Source organism: Amborella trichopoda, chromosome 2 (assembly GCF_054954075.1).
Source record: "Amborella trichopoda isolate Santa Cruz 75 chromosome 2, AtrichopodaSantaCruz75HAP2 v2.0, whole genome shotgun sequence".
In the NCBI taxonomy this organism is placed as follows: Eukaryota; Viridiplantae; Streptophyta; class Magnoliopsida; order Amborellales; family Amborellaceae; genus Amborella; species Amborella trichopoda.
In genome coordinates, this window is record NC_142337.1 from 64,163,060 (window position 1) to 64,182,775 (window position 19,716).

The 19,716-nt window shown below is 36.9% G+C and overlaps 1 protein-coding gene across 1 annotated transcript in view; it reads right to left on the bottom strand.

The window, feature by feature from the left end:
• The window catches only part of LOC18430359 (zinc finger (CCCH type) helicase family protein), a 44,624-nt gene that overhangs the window by 18,035 nt on the left and 6,873 nt on the right, over positions 1-19,716 (bottom strand). The window contains exons 6-9 of the mRNA XM_006840516.4: positions 11,246-11,392; positions 10,938-11,118; positions 5,819-6,102; positions 5,585-5,707 (exon numbers count right to left, since the gene is read on the bottom strand). Of these exons, the coding sequence (XP_006840579.1) occupies positions 5,585-5,707; positions 5,819-6,102; positions 10,938-11,118; positions 11,246-11,392 (735 nt within the window). The remainder of the gene's footprint in view (positions 1-5,584; positions 5,708-5,818; positions 6,103-10,937; positions 11,119-11,245; positions 11,393-19,716) is intronic.

Consider the following 19,716-nt stretch of genomic DNA (forward strand, 5'->3'; position numbering starts at 1 on the left):
TATATAATTTATATGGTATATAATTGTATATAAAATTATATAAAACTATATATAAAATTTTATATATAATTAAATTTTATAAAATTATAACATAACTATATAAAATTATATATATATATATATATATATATATATATATAAAATTATAATTGGTTTTGAGTTGGTGGAATCATGGTACCGCTTGATCATGGAACCATGATTTTTGGTATAGAGATATGGATCCAATATACATGGAATCAAGTTCTCAAATTTCCCGAATGGAGATTCCAAGCATCAAGGAAGCGCCCGGAATCGAGACCCAGAGTCTCGAACCATGGGATCGAGCTTCTGGAGCGGAAGCGGACCCTTCCTTTGAAGATCTCATTAACTATGGTTTGAATATTCGATGATGAAGAAGTAAGCATCTCGCTCAAAGTTGCCAATGGATTCATTTTGTACCCTGAACCCGACACTATCGGTAGAGGATAAAAAGAAGAAAAAAAAAACTACAATTGAAAGTTAATACAAAAAGAAAGACAAGAGCGAGGTTTACATGTACACCATCAAATGATTTTCACAAATCAGTACCCCATTCCATATCACCGGCGAACCGGCCCTAATAGCTTAAGATTATGATTGGTGCAATTGGGCAATTTGGCCATGGGTACAAACATTTTACAAGCTAAGGAGCTCCTGTTCAGAGATGCAGTAACAAATGTAAAAAGATTTTGAATCCCTATAAAGATGTGTGGCAGAAGAATGGGTTCACAAGTATGACTGATGGACGATCAGGTGGAAGGTCTCTCTCAATTATTAATTACTTAGTCAGTGGTCCTTTTGGGATTTTTTGCAACCATGCACATAATGCAAATTACTTGTCTGAGTTTGATGGACCGGATTGTTGATGAGGGTGGGAAAAGCATGCAGTGCAAGTTCTCACAAACAATGCTTCCAATTATTTCGCTGCAAGCATCTGTTGACATGAAGAGAAAGCATACATTTTGGAATCCTTGTGCAACACATTGTCTAAACCTTGGGCAATGTTGCCCAAGGTTAACGGACAATAACCAGAGCTAAAGGCAATCATCAGTTTCAAATGTAATAATCCTTTTAGTCCTAAGCATGATGAGGGAGCTCACATCAATCATCAGTTTCAAATGTAATAATCCTTTTAGTCCTAAGCATGATGAGGGAGCTCACATGAAAGGGATAATGAGACTGAGAAGACCGACAAATCTCACTCTTCAAAGCTTCTAAATAGTGGACCAAAAATAAGCAACCAAAGCATATCTAGATGGCAGAAAGTCTAAGCAAAGCATGTTAAATACATCATTTTAGGATGAATAACAATTTTCATTGAACATTTCATGTTCTTTAGTGAAAGTGCTACAGTTAGTTGACGGTGATGCAAAGCTCGCCACGGGCAACATACATGAGACATCGACTCGAGAAAAAGAACAAATCAAACCGGTTCTTGAGGATGATGAAAGCAAAATACAAGCCTATACATGAGATTTCACTTTCCAGATATAAGATGGAACACAACTTCACCAACCCCTCCATGCAGCTGGATATTTTTTTAATCCATCTATTAATTACAACACCCTGCCATTGAATCAAATCGTACAATCAATGAAGGCTTCTTAGATGTTATTGAGACATAGGTCCCCAATCAGAGTATACAGAATGACATCTAGAGCATAAAGTGTGCATTATGGAACTTTAATGAGACAGTGATACCACACAAACAAGTGACCCAAACTTTTTTGTTGTTTTTCTTTACTTTATTTTACTTGTTATAAATATCTAAAAAATTTTAATTTCAATTTTCTCATTCTTTGGGTCACTTGGTTAACTTTTTTGTTGTTTTTCTTTACTTTATTTTACTTGTTATAAATATCTAAAAATGCATGAGTGGTAAGAATCTTATGGGAGCAAGACACCCAAATCTTTGACATCACTTCATTCAAATGTTGAGCCTGACCTGCATTACATCCAGTTGCTAGAGCAACTGGAGCACATTTCAGCATGTAAGCCTTTTTTTCGTTTGGTTTGTACTTTTCTAGAATCCGTATTGTTGAATTATATCACATTGGTTAAATAAAATATATCACATAGGTTAAACAACTGTTTTCCCCCCTTTGATTATTTCCTTTCTTTTTATCATAGCTCCATGGTAAAAGACAGAACAAGCTATAGCAAAAAGAGTAAATGACAGTATGTCTGATGCAATGAACGCCATATGGAGAGATACCAAAACAGCATGGATGTTGACCCATTGTAGAACCAGTAAATAAACCATAGATCCACAATTAAAGCTGGTGTTTGAGGCTGATGACTTGATTTGGTTAATTTTCGAATAGGCTTCAAGGGTTGACCTTAGGCCTAACAGTAGATGACAAAGGAAGATAGTTGGTCCGATATCAGTTTCGACAGCCTCGGCCTCAAATTGGGAGATATAGGAAGAGAATGCACATGGATATGACTTTTGGTTATGATTGATTCTAGCTGTCTTTTTCATTTTCTTTGCCATGAATTTTTGCTGTTCGGGTTTAGGGTTGCCATGAATTTTTTCTGTAGTACTTTAGACTCTTCAGTATTTGGCTTATGAATTTTTGCTGTAGTACTTTAGACTCTTCAGTATTTGGCTTTTGGCAATATGCTATAGTCCACTCAGTTGATTGATGCTATTTTATTTTCTAAGTGCTTTGTTGGTATAATACTTATTCTTTTTTATTTTTTTAATATAATGAATGTGTTGGATCAATTTATTTTACATATTAGTTGCACTGAAGAATAGAGACAGAAAATGTCTATGTTACACTTGATCAGGCTATTAGCAACTCAAACAACATACACATTAGATAAAAATACCAAATATCTTGCATCACATATTCATGTTATTATTTCTATGGTTATACCTTGCATCACATATTCATGTTATTATTTCTATGATTATATATTTATTTTACATATGAGTTGCACTGAAGAATAGAGACAGGAAATGTCTATGTTACACTTGATCAGGCTATTAGCAACTCAAACAACATACACATTAGATAAAAATACCAAATACCTTGCATCACATATTCATGTTATTATTTCTATGGTTATTTATTATATTTGTAAACCTTTTAAATTTATCACATAGCACATAAGACCCCGATCGCATATTGAGTCGAACAAGCAGAAAGTAAAAAAATACATCCCTTGTTTTAACAAGTGCATGAAAAGCAGCTTTCCAAATAAGTATGGAATTAATAAATCTGATAATAGGAAGACTGACGACATGCAGAGGCATGTCTGAACTCTTAAGAGTCCTCTGTATTAGAATGCCAAAACCCTACTTCGTTTTTGAAATTTGTTCTTTTGGAAGGAGTCTTTTTGGTTAATCCATTCCATTTCAGTTTCATTTCAGCCCCTCAAGTTGTTCAACATAATTGTCAGTAATAATTCACTCTTTCATTTGCATGCTTTTACACTGACTTTGGGGAGGACCATTGATTAGGGTAGCGTTCAAAGGCTTGATCTGCTCGCATTAAGCAAAAGAAATTATGACACCATAACGTCCATTGTCCAAAGGGTGAACAAGCTAATGTTATTTAGGGGTGTTAGCACTTTCTGGTGCGACTCAGCTACAGTGAAATAATGAAAGGGGTGTTAGCACTTTCTGGTGCAACTCAGCTACGGTGAAATACAACTCAGCTACAGTGAATTATTGAAAAAGTTATGTTCTCGCATCACAATTTTGAACAGGAGAATAAGTACAACCCCATGCACTAATCCAGATGCATATCAAATAGTAAATATGAATAGTTCAATAATTTGTGTGGATCAAAAAATATGAAAAATGTAGCCATAATATGGGAATTTTATACTCAAGCCCCACTTTCTAAAAATGTGGATTGCATTTTTTTTTTCTATACATCGGATTAAGCTCAAATTTGAGGAGTTCTTGCTTTTCACTATCTAAAAAATACCAAAAACTTATTTTCAAATAAATGAAATAACCAAAATACCCTTAAAATTTGAAAGCAGTAGGGTTATTTTGGTCCCTTGTAAGAAATATTTAAAAATTAATTAATTAAAATACAAGTGTGCGTATTTTAATTAATTAATTCTCACTATCTAAAAAATACCAAAAAATTATTTTCAAATAAATGGAATAACCAAAATACCCTTAAAATTTTAAAGCAGTAGGGTTATTTTGGTCCCTTGTGTTTTAATTAATTAATTTTAAAATATTTCTCACAAGTGTGCGTAGTTTAATTAATTAATTTTTAAATATTTCTTACAAGTGTGCTATAGTGAGAAGTGTGGGTGCCCAAAATTTGAGCTTAGAGAATATATAGGAAAGGAAAAATATATAAAGAGACCATTTATTTTTAATATAAGGAGGTCACAATCACTCTTGTCCTTTAGAGTTTAAATCAAGTGGTTATGAGTGTCATTGGCTAGACAAAGTTCAAAAAAAAAGAGGTCACAATCACTCTTGCCCTTTAGAGTTTAAATCAAGTGGTTGTGAGTGTGTCATTGGCTAGACAAAGTTCAAAAAATTGGCTAGACAAAGTTCAAAAAAAAATCAAGTGGTTGTGAGTGTGTCATTGGCTAGACAAAGTTCAAAAAAAAAAAATTGGCTAGACAAAATAAATTTGAACTCCAAGTCATTCAATTTGACATCTAGTGGCTAGTAATGACCTTGTGAAAAAGATAAATGGTCTCATAGTATGCAATCCCTATAGAAAGAAAATAAAATCAAATACAATGTCTTTTATAGATGGGGACTTAAATGCAAAATCGCCAAGTCGAATCGGAATTGGTCTCATAGTATACAATCCCTATAGAAAAAGAATAAAATCAAATACAATTTCGCCGGTCGGAATCAGGATAGAGATTTTGTCACCCTTCCTGATGAAGGACAGATGAAGCCCCCCTTCCGGCAGCCTACTTAAATGATCGCGCATATCATGGAGGATTTGTAGCCGAAGTCCAAAGAACTCCCTCTGTTGTCACTTAGTCAGATCTTGACAAATGAGACGGTTTCTTTCCATATCTCCCAACATACTATTGCCGGTAGCGCTGGTTTCTTTCCATATCTCCCAGCATACTATTGCCGGTAGCGCTGCCCATACTCCTTTGGCCAGCATTATTATAAAAGATAGGACTTAAATGTAAAATCGCCAAGTCGAATCGAAATCGTTCGATCTAACCCAGGAATCATCAAGGACCATCCCAAATCCTCAACAGTATCGAGAACTAGGCGGTTCCTGCCAAAACCAGCAGGCTCTTTGACAGAACCGACCTGTTTTGTCATAGAACGGCCGGATTGCCTAGTTTCCACTTTTTTATCTTTTCTTATTTTTCAATTCTATTTTTTGTTTTCAATTTTTCTAAATCTTCTATCACCTGATTCTCTCGGCTGAATGCCACCGGATGGCCAATTCACCCAACCAATTTTTTTTTAACATTGTAAAATATAAAATATATGGGACTATTTTTAAATTTCAAAAATAAAAAGTATTTATCTGTTAATCTCCCTAAACACATTGATTTATAAAATAAAGCAAGTCAGGGTAGAACCAACAACATGAGCCCAAAAAGTTACCTTAAATACACGTTGCCATAATCCAAAAGCACATAGATTTCCCATTAATTCCACTTCCTTGAAACTGGCACGTGGTGTGATAGAAGGATCAATTTGGAAGTAGTTGTCTAGGTATTCTGCAAACTGCAAAATGGACAACATGGACTAGATAAGCATCACGAAGTCAAGATGGAAGATATAAATCTATCACAGTATATGGAAGAAACTCAAGAAACTTCACTTATTGTACATTACCAACTTGTGCTGCCCAAATGGATGATGTATAGGAAGAGGCTGGGAGTCCATTAATATACCAAGCAGAATACCTTCCCGAAGCATTCCAATCTCACCAAACTTGATCACAAGCATTGAAGCATCAAAATTCAAAGGAAGACCCCCAAGCAGGTGGCCAACGAAGGTTGGCTCATACCTGCCCCTATGAGAGGTTGGTGCATCCAATGCATGAAGATGAACAAGCAAATTGAGAGCGTCTCGCACTATTTCAGGATTTGGCGGATCCAAAGCTTTACGCAATAGAGCTTGTAAGCAGAACATCAAAAGTATAGGTATCATTCCCCATCCTCAAAAAAGTGAAAAATCTTAATATAAGGATAAGATATGTTTTTAGAAACACAGCCACATTTAAAGATATTGCATATCTAACACGAGCTAGAATCATTATTCACTAGAAATTCTAAACGACGGAGTTTGCTTCCTTAACCGATGTCAACTATTGTGTCTCATATTGCCTGCTGGTTACTAAATGCTGCGAATTTCGAGGCCTGAAAAAAAAAGTGCAAGCAGTTCAACAATAACACAAACCAGATGATCTGATAGGTCTCTCCTAGGCCAGCATTGCTTTTCACGTTGGCGACACAGTAAAAATATATATGCTACATGCATGCATCTTTGCATAAAAAATGTGAAGACGAGAGAAGTAATGCACTCTAAACTCTAGGAAGTGTTTCCATCCGTTGGTAAATAATGTCTAATATTTATATATCTCCAAAATCTTTTTTTTTTTCCTCTGCTCTTGAATCGTATATCACCAGGTCCAAGCTTCATGCCGAAACGAAGACAAAGACTAGATGACAGACTCAATCATCATAGAGAATGTGGTTAAAATGTAGATTTTTTTTTTTTTTTAATAAACTCAACGTTCATCATTATTATACATCTTGACACACTCCCTCCTCCTCCCAAACACCTCTTAAAGCCCAGTCCCACAAAGCAAGACACAAAAGATAGCATATTACAAGTTTAAAGTTAGGGAAAGAATCAAACCCTATTTAGGGATGAAAAATGTTCAGGATATTTCCCCTTTACAAGTACAATATGTCAAGAAATTATCCCTCTTCCTTTATCCAGACAAAATTAGATATAACTTTGTATTACTGGAGGAGTATCAGGGAACAAGAGTGTGAACCGAGAGCACCCACAGACAAAAAATAGGTCAGAACACAATGACCCTATACAAAAACTCGGGGCTTATAGACATATATATACAAAAAATAATCTGTTCTTATGATGTAACTGTGGTCAAAACTATATATATAAATGTATGCCATGTGGGCTCTGGATTCTTTAGGTCGTATCATTTTACTCTCTTTTTCTTCTGCTGTGCACAGACCCCTAGATTGCTCCATGAGGTTTAACACGCACAACATAGGCACATTCCTCAGAAAAGATATTCCATCTAGCACAAGCATGTGCTTCAAGCCCCACAGTCAACATACATGTGCTTCAAGCCCCACAGTCAACATATTGCGTCCCTTTCCAATCTAAGTTTTTTTGTCTATTAAACTATGAGTTAGCAGTAGACTATCACTTTGGGTGAGGGAGGCCAAGGGCTCAAACCCTTAAGAGTTTGTCCCCAAACAAGCTGACCTACCCTATGTTTTCAAGTATCGGGCTCGGGCTTGGGCTTGGGCTTGGGCTTGGGCTTGGGCTTGGGCTTGGACTTGATTGGTCAGCAACTGACAATTGCTAGACTACGTCTCAAGTTCAATTACTACATCTTGACTATACAACAACAACAATAATAATAATAATAACAACAATAACATTGATAATAATTATAGTAACAATAACATACATGTGCAAAGTGCTTGCATGTCCTTAGGGAGGAAGAGGACCATTCCATAGTACTGTATTGCTTCCATGTTTGATAAGCATAAATGATGCAGTAAAAACAAGTTCTCTCTACCCCCATTGTAGGCGAAAAAGGGGAACATAAAGCTTCTGTCTAAAAGCACGGAAGTTGAAATAGGAACTTTGCCCCAATGGAAAAAGGAAGCTTGGCTGATAAAAAACCCCTCTCCTCACGCCCTAAACCCATTTGCTTTTCTTCCATCTGCATCGCCCTAACCCTTTGCTCTTCATCCCTGTGCATCTGCCTCGCCACTCCATGCCTCCCCAAGTATCTCTCTCTCTCTCTCTCTCTCTCTCTCTCTCTCTCTCTCTCTCTCTCTCTCTCTCTCCTGCTTGATAGAGAAAAGAGGATCTTGAACCCTAGAGTTTAAAAGAGGACATTGAACCCTACAGTTTTAGGATTAAGACGAAATCTGGACCAGTAGTGATCACTAAACATTGAGATTATTGAGTTCAATATTCGTTCGTATTAACAGAATTTATAAAACTACCAGTTGCAATTCTGACTAATTTCTGGTTGAATTCGGGTAACATTGCTACCATTCTGATTAATTTCTTATGTATTTTTTATATGACAACAAAATTTGTGAGGAATTTTCTGTATTAAAATTGGCTCTATAATTAATCTCTCTGAGTGCATGACCTGAGTCATTCTTGTTATTGTCCATTTTGTGTGTTCTCATTGTCTTTGCATTTTCAATTGAAGTGTTGTCTCCTTTTGCAGTGTCGGCTGTCGTATTTTTGTAAGACCATTGCTAAAAAATTTGTTTTATAAGTTTGGACTTTGAAATATATATTTGTTAAATAAAGCATGGATTTTGAAATTACCATCTTCTTGAACATGTCATTTGGCTGATAATAATGCATCTTTGGAAGTAAGTTTTGCTACTTTGTCTGTTTTGCTCTGTTATAGTCCCTCATTATTACAAATTCCTTGGGCATCATTCACCGATTGAATAGCATCTTCTTGAACGTGTCATTTGGCTGATAATAATGCATCTTTGGAAGTAAGTTTTGCTACTTAGTCTGTTTTGCTCTGTTATAGTCCCTCATTATTACAAATTCCTTGGGCATCATTTACTGATTGAATCGCGTAAGTGCCCATCACAAAACAAAGAAATTGGGCATCATTTACTGATTGAATCTCAAAACAAAGAAATTGGGCATCATTTACTGATTGAATAGCATAAGTGCCCATCTGGAAAAAGATGCGAGTATATTCCATAACTTTTACAGACTTTTTTAGGCTTTTGGGATAAAATGGTTACCAACCTTCGGGCTTTTCAAAGTCATGCTATCCTTCTCTAAACAAGATTTGTTTCTTAAAGAAGAAAGCATGTTTATTTGGTTTCAATATACACTTACTTGGATCAGTGTATCATCATATGAAATGGGTTTTTATCTGTGCTCGTGAAAACTAGAAAGAAGCAGGCAGCACACTACACACTCTCTACCATTTAGCACCAAGAACCTATTAGTGCTCTTTGATCCCTCCAACAGGTAACACAGATACCTAGAACTTCCTTAACATTCCAGCAGGTTATCAAACAAGTACCCAAAACTACCTTATGATAGTTGCCACTTCCATTAAAGAGGAACTTCCAATTTCCAGAGAACATATAGCTTCCAGCAATCAAATTAGTGATGCGCATCATTTGCATGCGGATTACATGGCACAACCCATAGAAAAATAAAAGGACATATGCATCGTATGGCACCGACCAACATGTGCCACATTCAGCCTAAAATTCATCAAGAGTCGCGCAACAAGCCACTATACAATGAGCTTGAGTTCCCGATGCAGGCAAAGAGGTCAAAACATATCGTCGTCCTAGGTTCTCCAAGGTCCAAGGTCTAACCTGACAACGCCAAAGATATCTGCCATGGCAAGGCACAATGTGACAATCCAACTCTGAACATAACAACTCCCTTGGAGGCATTATCCCTAAAATCCAAGCTAACTACATGAAGCTTCTTTGGGAGCAGGACTGGGAATAAGTGAATAAAAAATTTCTCTGATGAATAACAGAGGGATATGCCATGATACCATACACCCAATTGCCAGTTTCCCACACCCACTGCAACCCTCCTACAGATTGGAACCATGGACAGCGGTTACTATAACCCATGAATTTGTTGTGATGGTTTCTATCCACTAATGATGAATATGTAAGATTCTACAAAGATATTGCCTGAAGATTCAGTACAGAAATAAGTAAATTTATCAATGAGGTCTGGCATTTGGAACATCCAAAAAAGGGGGTTTGCCTTCCTCATGGTTAGATGCCAAATTCATCACGAATGAACATATTTTTGGAATTTCTGGTCACACTGATGTTCCTTATAATTGTCTAAAATTTAAGGGCTCGAGCAAATTCCTACCATTGAAGCTACTGGATGTGGAATGCACCCATTAAGCAAGACCTAATTCATAACCAATCACAGTTATTCCTAAGAAAACAAAACTCTAGCACCAGATTTTAAACTGCCATGCCAAACAATGAAGATTTCCTACCAGTATCAATGTTAGCCTATATAAACAAGTTACATGCTAACAGCATCCATTGAATCCTTTAAAACTGAAAACTGTGGAGATAAGCTGAGTTTGGCCAAATCACAAGCAGGCAGATAACAACTTTAGACACTTAATAAGAAATGAATTATATGAAAACAACCAATTTAACAACTCTACTTTGACCAGCATCCAGTGAATCCTTAATAATACCAAAAACCAACATTGCTATGATAAACGAATCTCATTATGAAGAATAGCACTGTAATCAACCATTTAGTTTATTTTAAAACTGTTTCACACAAACAGGAAGCATATAATTATTTGCACATGACAGCCAAAAACAAACAACTGTAGCCTTAGCTTGATGGAATCGAGCTCTTCCTTCAGCAACACTACTGTGACCAGCATCCAATGAATCCTTAATAATACCAAAAACCAACATTGCTATGATAAACGAATCTCATTTATGAAGAATAGCACTGTAATCAACCATTTTAGTTTATCTTAAAACAGTTTCATACAAACAGGAAGCATATAATTATTTGCACATGACAGCCAAAAACAAACAACTCTAGCCTTAGCTTAATGGAATCGAGCTCTTCATTCAGCAACACTTGTTGGACAATCATATCCCACAGTGATGAGGTATGTGACATCCGAAATTAAACAAAATATGCGAATAAATCAATCAACATGCCAAAATTATACCTCTTGGATCATAGATGATCTTTGATTCAGCGCAGCTAATTGTAATAACCTGCTTCCTCAATGACAATTTCAATATTGCCGGTATTTCATGCTGAACAAAACTATTGAAGAGTGTTCTGGGAACCAGTCTATAAATCTGGCCATCGCAGGTGCGGCCTGTTCGTCCTTTACGCTGATCAGCCTAACATTTACTTCCAGAAAAGATACTCGCATCAGTTACTGAAGAATTGCAACTTGTAGTCATTGCTAGGAAATAAAACCAAAACATTTCAATAACAATAAAAGATGGCTGAAAGCATTCACAATACCTGGGACTTGGACACCCAAACAAGCTCTGTAGCATCTCTCTTCCTATTGTCATCCCAGAATATTTGCAGTGATCGACATGAATCAATCACAAAAGCAACTCCAGGTATTGTAACAGATGACTCAGCAATATTTGTTGCTAATATCACCTATAATTAGGGATCAATAATTTGAGAGAAGCACATAAGAAACTATAAGAGATGACACAAAAGACCCTTCCAGACAATCACTTATACAAAAAAATCGGATTATATGAATATTATAGTGACAACTAGGGCATCTTCCATAACAAAAACCAAAATCAATTTCAGTAAAAACCAGTCACATTTTATAATCAATTTCAGTAAAAACCAGTCACCTTTTATAATCAATTTCAGTAAAAACCAGTCACCTTTTATAATCAATTTCAGTAAAAACCAGTCACCTTTTATAAGAACTCTATCTTCTCACAGCTTACCTAATAAACGCTGCTACCAAAATATTAGAGAAAAATATTGGAACAGGATATTAGAATTTCATTGTTTATAATTTTAATGGATCAACAACGACGCAATAGAACACATTTCCCCTCTCCATGAAGCATATAAGTCGGTAACCAATTAGGGTTAAGGGAAAAGCGCAAATCTTTTTGTATACAAAGAGGCATGAGGAAGAGAGCTATTGTAACCCTATTTTCCATTGCCAGTAAAGAAGCTCCCATCTCCGGTGGATGTAGGCACGTTGCCGAACCACGTATATCTTTGCGTTGTAGTTGGTTGTCTCTTTCTTTTGTATTTGTTTCTTCTTTCTTGTTTTCGTGGATTGTTTTTCGTTTCTACAAATTGGTATCAAAGCTTACTAGGTTATTCCGCGTTCTGGGGTTTGCTACCACGATGACAGGAAAGGGCTCAAGTGTCAAGTATGACATTGAGAGGTTAAATGGAAAGAACAACTTCACTATTTGGTGACGAAGGATGCAAGATCTTCTGATACAACAAGGTCTGGCTAAGGCTTTGCTAAGGAAATCGAAGAAACCAACAAAGATAGACGATGAAGAGTGGCAAGAGATGGAGGAAAAGGCGGTAAGCGCGATTCCTCCGAATCTATCAGATGACGCTTTGCGTTATGTGGTGGACCTTGAAACTACTCCACAGGTTTGGACAAAACTCGAGAGTATCCACATGACAAAATCTCTGACGAAAAAGTTGTTCTTGAAGAAGCAATTGTATTCTCTTCGGATGGAAGAAAGCACAGATCTGCTTGAATATCTCAAGGAGTTTAACCAGATCATAAGCTAGTTAGCAAGCCTTGAGGTCGAAATCGAGGATGGAGATAAGGCCCTACTTCTGTTGGCTTCGCCTCCAAGATTATACGATCACCTGGTTACGACTCTACTGTACGGGAAGGAGACTCTTGAGACAGACGAAGTCACTGCTATTCTTATGTCAAACGAAACAAAGAAGAAGACTAGCAGCACTAAATCTCAAGGAGAATGTTTCTTTGAAAAACAAAAGATAGTCATGAAAGGGTAAATCAAATGAAATGAGGTATGGAAGCAGAAATCGGTCAAAATCAAAGGGGAATGGCAAATTTATTTGCTATTACTGCAAAAATGAAGGTCATATGAAGAGAGACTGCACGAAAAGAAAGGAAGATATAAAGATGATAGATACAGAAAAAACATATGATGAAGCTAGCGTGGCTGATAGTTCTGACAGAGATGATGGGGATCTTCTCTCTATATCTTCACGTAAGAATCAATTTACTGATTCTTGGATTTTAGATTCTGGATGTTCTTTTCATATGTGCCCAAATAGAAATTGGTTCGAAACCTACAAATTATATAGTGGTAGGTCTGTTCTAATGGGGAATGATGCGGTATGCAAAACCATTGAAATAGAAACTATCAAAATCAAGATGTTTGATGGGATAGTACGAATCTTATGAGATGTGAGGCATGTCCCACAATTAAAGAAAAACTCAATATCCTTGGGGGCCCTTGACTCAAATGGTTGCAAGTATACAACAACAGGTGGAGTCCTCAAGGTTAGTAAGGGATCTATGGTTGTTATGAAAGGTCAGATGGTTGGGAACCTATACAGGTTGATAAGGAACACAGTTACAGGTGGAACTTCTGTAACCACAGATGTAGAGTCCAGCACAGATGACACAAAATTGTGGCATATGCGTTTAGGGCATATGAATGAACGACATATGATGGAACTTCATAAAAGAAATTGTTGAAGGGTATCAGAGCCTATAAACTGGATTTCTGTAAGTATTGTGTTTTCGGCAAACAGTGCAAGATTAGATTCAGAACTGCAGTCCATACGAGCAAGGATATACTAGACTATGTACACACATATATGGGGGCCTTCACTAATCAAATCCCAAGGTAGGGCAGAATACTTCATTACCTTCATTGACGATTACTCAAGAAAGGTCTGGGTCTACTTTATGAAACACAAAAGTGAAGCATTCACGAAGTTACACAATGGAAAGTAGAGGTAGAAAGAAAGACATGAAAGAAACTGAAATGCTTGAGATCAGATAATAGAGGGGAGTACAAGTCCAGAGAATTTCAAGAATTTTGTAAAGAAGAGGGGATTGTACGTCACTTTACCACATCACAAACTCCTCAGCAAAATGGTGTGGCTGAGAGGATGAACAGGACTCTTCTGAAAAGAGCTCACAGTATGAGATTGAATGCATATTTGAAGAAAAACTTTTGGGCAGAAGTAGTTAACATGGCCTGTTTCATCGTTAACAGGTCACCATCTACAGCGATTGATTGGAAAATTCCGGAGAAGGTGTGGACAAGAAAGCCGGTAGATTACTATATGCTGAGGATCTTCGGATGTTCAAACTCTGTCCATGTGCAAAGTGGGCAACGTTCCAAATTAGACTCTACGTCTAAGCAATGCATCTTTCTCGATTTTTAAAAGGAAGTGAAGGGATTCAAGCTTTGTGATCCTACTTCACATAAGGTTGTGCTTAGCAGGGATGTTGTGTTTGATGAATCTCACATGGTGAAGTCAATCAACATGCAAGATGACAGAGTGCAAGTAGATGAAAGTGATGAAAAAAGATCAACAGTCCAGGTGGAGCAAGAAGAGTCTGAAATACCAGAAAAGGAAGAATCATCTAGCTGCATACTAGAACAGCAGCAACCACATGGTGAACCCTACAATCTGGCAAAAGGCAAGAAAAAGTGTGTTCACAAAGCCCCTATGAGATACGGCTTTGAGGACATGGTAGCTTTTTCTAACAGTTGGTACTGGGGAAATCGACTCTTTCGAAGACTCATTTTCGTTCTGACAGTTGGTACTGGAGAAATCGACTCTTTCGAAGACTCTTTCGAAAATACTCTAAGTGATGCTTAGAATGATAAATGGATGACAGCCATGATGGAGGAGATGGAGTCTCTGAAAAAGAACAAGACTTGGAAGCTTGTCAAGAGGCTCAAGAGAAGGAAAGTGATTGGGTGCAAGTGGATCTTTCGGAAGAAAGAGGCAGCAACAGAAAATGAATGTAAGAGATTCAAGGCTACGCTTGTAGCAAAGGACTATGCACAGAAGGAGGGAGTGGACTACAATGAAATACTTTCTCTGATTGTTAAGTACACCTCAATAAGGTTATTACTTTTTTTAGTAGTCATGTTTGATTTGGAGCTAGAACAGCTTAATGTGAAGACAGCGTTTCTTCACGATGATCTGGAGGAACAAATCTTTATGGAGCAACCTAAAGGCTGCGAGGTGCATGGAAAGGAAGATCAAGTTTGCTTGCTCAAGAGATCGCTTTATGGTTTTAAGCAATCTCCCAGACGCTTCGACTCTTTCATGGTGTGGATTGGCTATTCAAGAAGTGAGTATGATTGTTGTGTTTATTTTAAAGTTCTTGATGATTATTCCCTTATTATCTGGATGCTTTATGTTGATGACATGCTCATCGCTGCCAATAATGCATATGACATAACCTCTCTCAAGCCTATGTTAAGTTATGAGTTTGATATGAAGGATCTAAGGGCTGCTAATAAGATCCTTGGTATGGAGATTCATAGAGATAGAAGTACAGATAAACTCTGGGTAACTCAAAAAATGTATGTTGAAAAAGTGCTTGAGCGTTTCAACAAGGAAAAGGCCAAGTTAGTTAGCACTCCATTGGCAAGTCATTTCAAGTTATCTGAACGGCAGTGTCCCATTACGGATGAGGAGATAGAGCAGATGTCTCTGGTGCCCTATACTAGCGTAGTCAGAAGCCTCATACATGTTATGATTTGTAGCAGATCGGATTTATCTCATGTTGTTAGTGTTGCTAGTCAATACATGAGTAATCCTGGCAAGGAGCATTGGAATGCAATTAATCCTGGCAACGAGCATTGGAATGCAATCAAGTGGATTTTCAAATATTTGAGCAGGATATCAGATCTCGAAATTATGTTCAGCAGAAAGAGAAGCTCTACAGATATGGCGGGATATGTCAATTCCGACTATGCTGGTGATTTAGACAAGTGAAGGTCTACTACATGGTATGTATTCACACTAACGGGTGGACCTATTTCATGACAGGCGATGCTTCAACCCACGATTGCCTCATCTACGACATAGGCAGAATACATGGCAACAGTTGAGGCTGCAAAGGAGGCAATCTGGTCGACTGGTTTGGCTCGTGAGTTGGGGGTGGAGCAAGAAAGTATTGTGCTGCATTGTGATAGTCAGAGTGCCAAAAATCTTGCAAAGAATCAAGTGTTTCATACAAAGACAAAACACATTGATGTGAGATATCACAAAATCAGGGGAGCTTGTGTTAGAAGGACTCATTCACCTGAAAAAAAAATGATACGAATGACAACCCTGCAGATATACTTACAAAGCCGGTCACTACGAAGAAGTTCAAGCTTTGCTTGGACTTGCTTAATGTCACTCATTGTTGAGAGTGAGGGAAGCAACCCATGGCAAGTGGGGCTGCAATCACATAAAAGTACAAGGATGAAGACATCTTCAAGGTTGTTCGACAGAATTCAAGCCACAGTAGAGATTGTTGAAGATTGATGTCTTGTATTCTGAGGAAATAGATCTGATAAGGTGGAGTCAAAAAGACGACTCTAGAGGGTCGTTAAAAGCCCAAAGAGCCAAAGGCCTGAAGGGCTTGAGGCCCGGAGGAGTATCCAGCCAGGTAGACTAGGTTGACTCGACCCTTGCGGTGGTTCGAGGGAGGCAGCTCTCGAGAAAAATTTCGGATATCCGTACATGGGATTCAATATATCTAGGATTCGATATATATCTGTACATGGGGTATTTTGATAATTTATACTATCTATCTAGGACTCGATATATATTGTTGTGATGGGGGGTATATTGTTGTGATGGGGGGTTTTTTTAGAGTTAAGGGAAAAATGCATATCTCTTTATAATCAGAGAGAACTGAAAGGCGTGAGAAAGACAGCTCTTGTAACCCTATTCTCTATTGCCAGTAAAGAAGCTCTCATCTCCTGTGGACGTAGGCACATTATCGAACCACGTATATCTTTGCATTGTGGTTGGTTGTCTCTTTCTTTTGTATTTGTTTCTTCTTTCTTGTTTTCGCGGATTGTTTTTCGTTTCCACATGTGAAATCCTAACAATCCTAGCTTTTACATTAGTTTGTAAAATGAGTGCTCAAGTTCAATACATCTTCTAAGTCTCCCATAACAATAATGTCTGAGGAATAGAAAATTGAAGGGAATTTACATCCTACTCCTCGAACATAAGCTGCATTTCAGACCCACTCTTTTTAAGAAATATCGAGTAAAATCCTTACTTTATTTTTTTCAGCAAAACCCCCACATTTTCTTTCAAAGTATTCTAGCAAAATAAAAACCCCCACATATTCTTTCAAAGTATTTCTAGCAAAACAAAAAACCCCACATATTCTTTCAGAGTATTTCTAGCAAAATAAAAACCCCCACATATTCTTTCAAAGTATTTCTAGCAAAATAAAAACCCCCACATATTCTTTCAAAGTATTTCTAGCAAAATACCCCACACAATATTTTTCCTTTTTTATATAGCAAAAAGTTAAAATTTGGACGAAAACCTAAAATCCCGGTTTCTCTGCTCTCCTTGCATTTTCCGACTAATATTCCTGCCATCAAATGCTAACTTCGAATGGTGGACTTGAAAATAGACCAGCCGCCTCTTCACTAGAGAGACATGATTGAGCCACCATTTCCTTCAAGCTCGAAAACCATCAAAACCTCAAATTTGAGCTTTCCCATGGCCACCTGTGAAGCCGAGACATGATTGAGCCACCATTTCCTTCAAGCTCGAAAACCATCAAAACCTCAAATTTGAGCTTTCCCATGGCCACCTGTGAAGCCGAAAAGCTTGCTAACCTAGCTCTCTTATCATACACAACCCTTCCCAATTTTAGAAAGCATCAAACTTAGAAAGCAATCAAGGGGTTGCTAAAATTAGAACTTGGGTTGCTAAAATTAGAGCTTGAAAGGTAGAAAATCGACCCCTTGATTGCTTTCTAACATTTTAACCGCCACAAAATTGGCAACCTCTCTGTAAGGGGTTCTACAGCAGGTAGAAAGCAACCCTCAATTGCTTCCCAAAAAGGCAGTTTCTAAGGGAAATTTAGAAAGCATCAAATTTACATTGGACCAGTCAAGGGGTTAGGGTTTTTCAGCCTACTTGGAGAGTGATGTTTCCAACAAAAATTCCAGCCAAAAGGAAAGGTTTCTTATGAAGATTCCAGCCAATGACTACAGCCAATGTTTGGAAACAATTACCCTAGATAAATATACAGAAACATTCCTAATGAAGCCAGAAATAGCTTTTTCTGTTACAAATAACATGAAAAAACATGTGGGGCGTTTCCCAATGAGTGTATCTAGACAAATATTGGTACCATATATAAAAGGGAAAAAGATATAGTGCAGGGCATTTCAGTTACAAATAACATGAAAAAACTGTGGGGGTTTATTGGAAAATTAAAGCAATAAGATTTACTTGATATTCCTAAAGAACAGTGGGTCTCTATGGCAGCTTATATTCAGGGGGTAGGACATAAATATCCCAAAACTAAAAGGGGAAAGTATAATATCAATAATTAATTAATTATCCCAAAACTAAAAGTGGAAAGTATAATATCAATAATTAATGAATTATTTTAAACAAGAGTACGAGGATCAAACACTTAAATAAAATCAAATTTGTGCAATATAAAACATAAAATGAAGAGAAAATTTTCAAAATAAACTTTATAAATGATCAAATTCGTTGATAAAAACTATATATCCAAGAAAGATTAGAAAGACTACTATCAAGCCATTTGAGAAAGATACGATCCTAAATGCAAAAGATCTTAAAATAAAAAGACTCCTAAACATTAATTTGATGATCCTAAACGCAAAAGATCTTAAAATAAAAAGACTCCTAAACATTAATTTGATGATCCCTTCAAGTCTCGAGACAAATGGAACACCAAATGGGGTTTAGATTTTTAGAAGACTGCCAATGATTTACTATAAAAAGTCCAATCCTTGGATATCAGATCTAATCCAAATCCATTTTGTCTAGGTTCAAAACTGGCTAAACATAACCCACCACTCCCCATTCTCATGCTCAAACGTCATTGTCCCAGACCTTGAATGATTTTGAGGTTATCCACAAAAATTGTAGAGACACCATTTTTGCAAAGAGCTCCCCTTTGTCAACCAAGTCAGGGGAGCTTCTCCACAAACTTGCTAAACTCAGGAATATCAAACTTTAACCCAACCGAGTATTTCACAAAGAGGCACAGAAAAAATTAATCAATTCCATTTGAATCAGGATAGAGCTGATATGATGACTCAACTAAACCTGGTTTTAACTTTCCAAACAGTGCTACCTCCTCAGGCAAAACCCTGGCTAGGAGCATTCCTATTGGAGATATGCCCTACTCAACCTAGCGACCAAACTAAGAAAAAAATTGGCACACTCTTGGAAGTGTCTTAAAAAGATCACGTTGTAGAATTGAACACAAACCATCCATTTTTGGATGGCGAGATATAGGTATGTAAGAACTAAAAAATCCTCTCCTCTTTTTTTATAAAATTACTCAATCAGAACAGATTAAGATAATCTTTCTTAGTGGGCCTTTTGCCAGAGGAGAAAATATATAATTTGGTCATACGCTCTATAATTTGCTCCTGCATTTTTAATCAATAAAGGGAAGTTTATCAAAATAGCCATAAGAAATTAACTGCTTTAACATTTTACTCATGTCTTTTGGTTTGATTTCAGTTTCAAAATAACCACCAAAAAACACATGATCATGACATGGAATAGTTGCAAAAGGGTAAAATGTTAAATAGTTAAATATCTAATGGGGAGTTTGATAAACTTCCCACTTTGATTTCAGTTTCAAAATAACCATCAAAAGAACTTCCCACTTTGATTTCAGTTTCAAAATAACCATCAAAAGACGCATGATCATGACATGGAATAGTTGCAAAAGGGTAAAATGT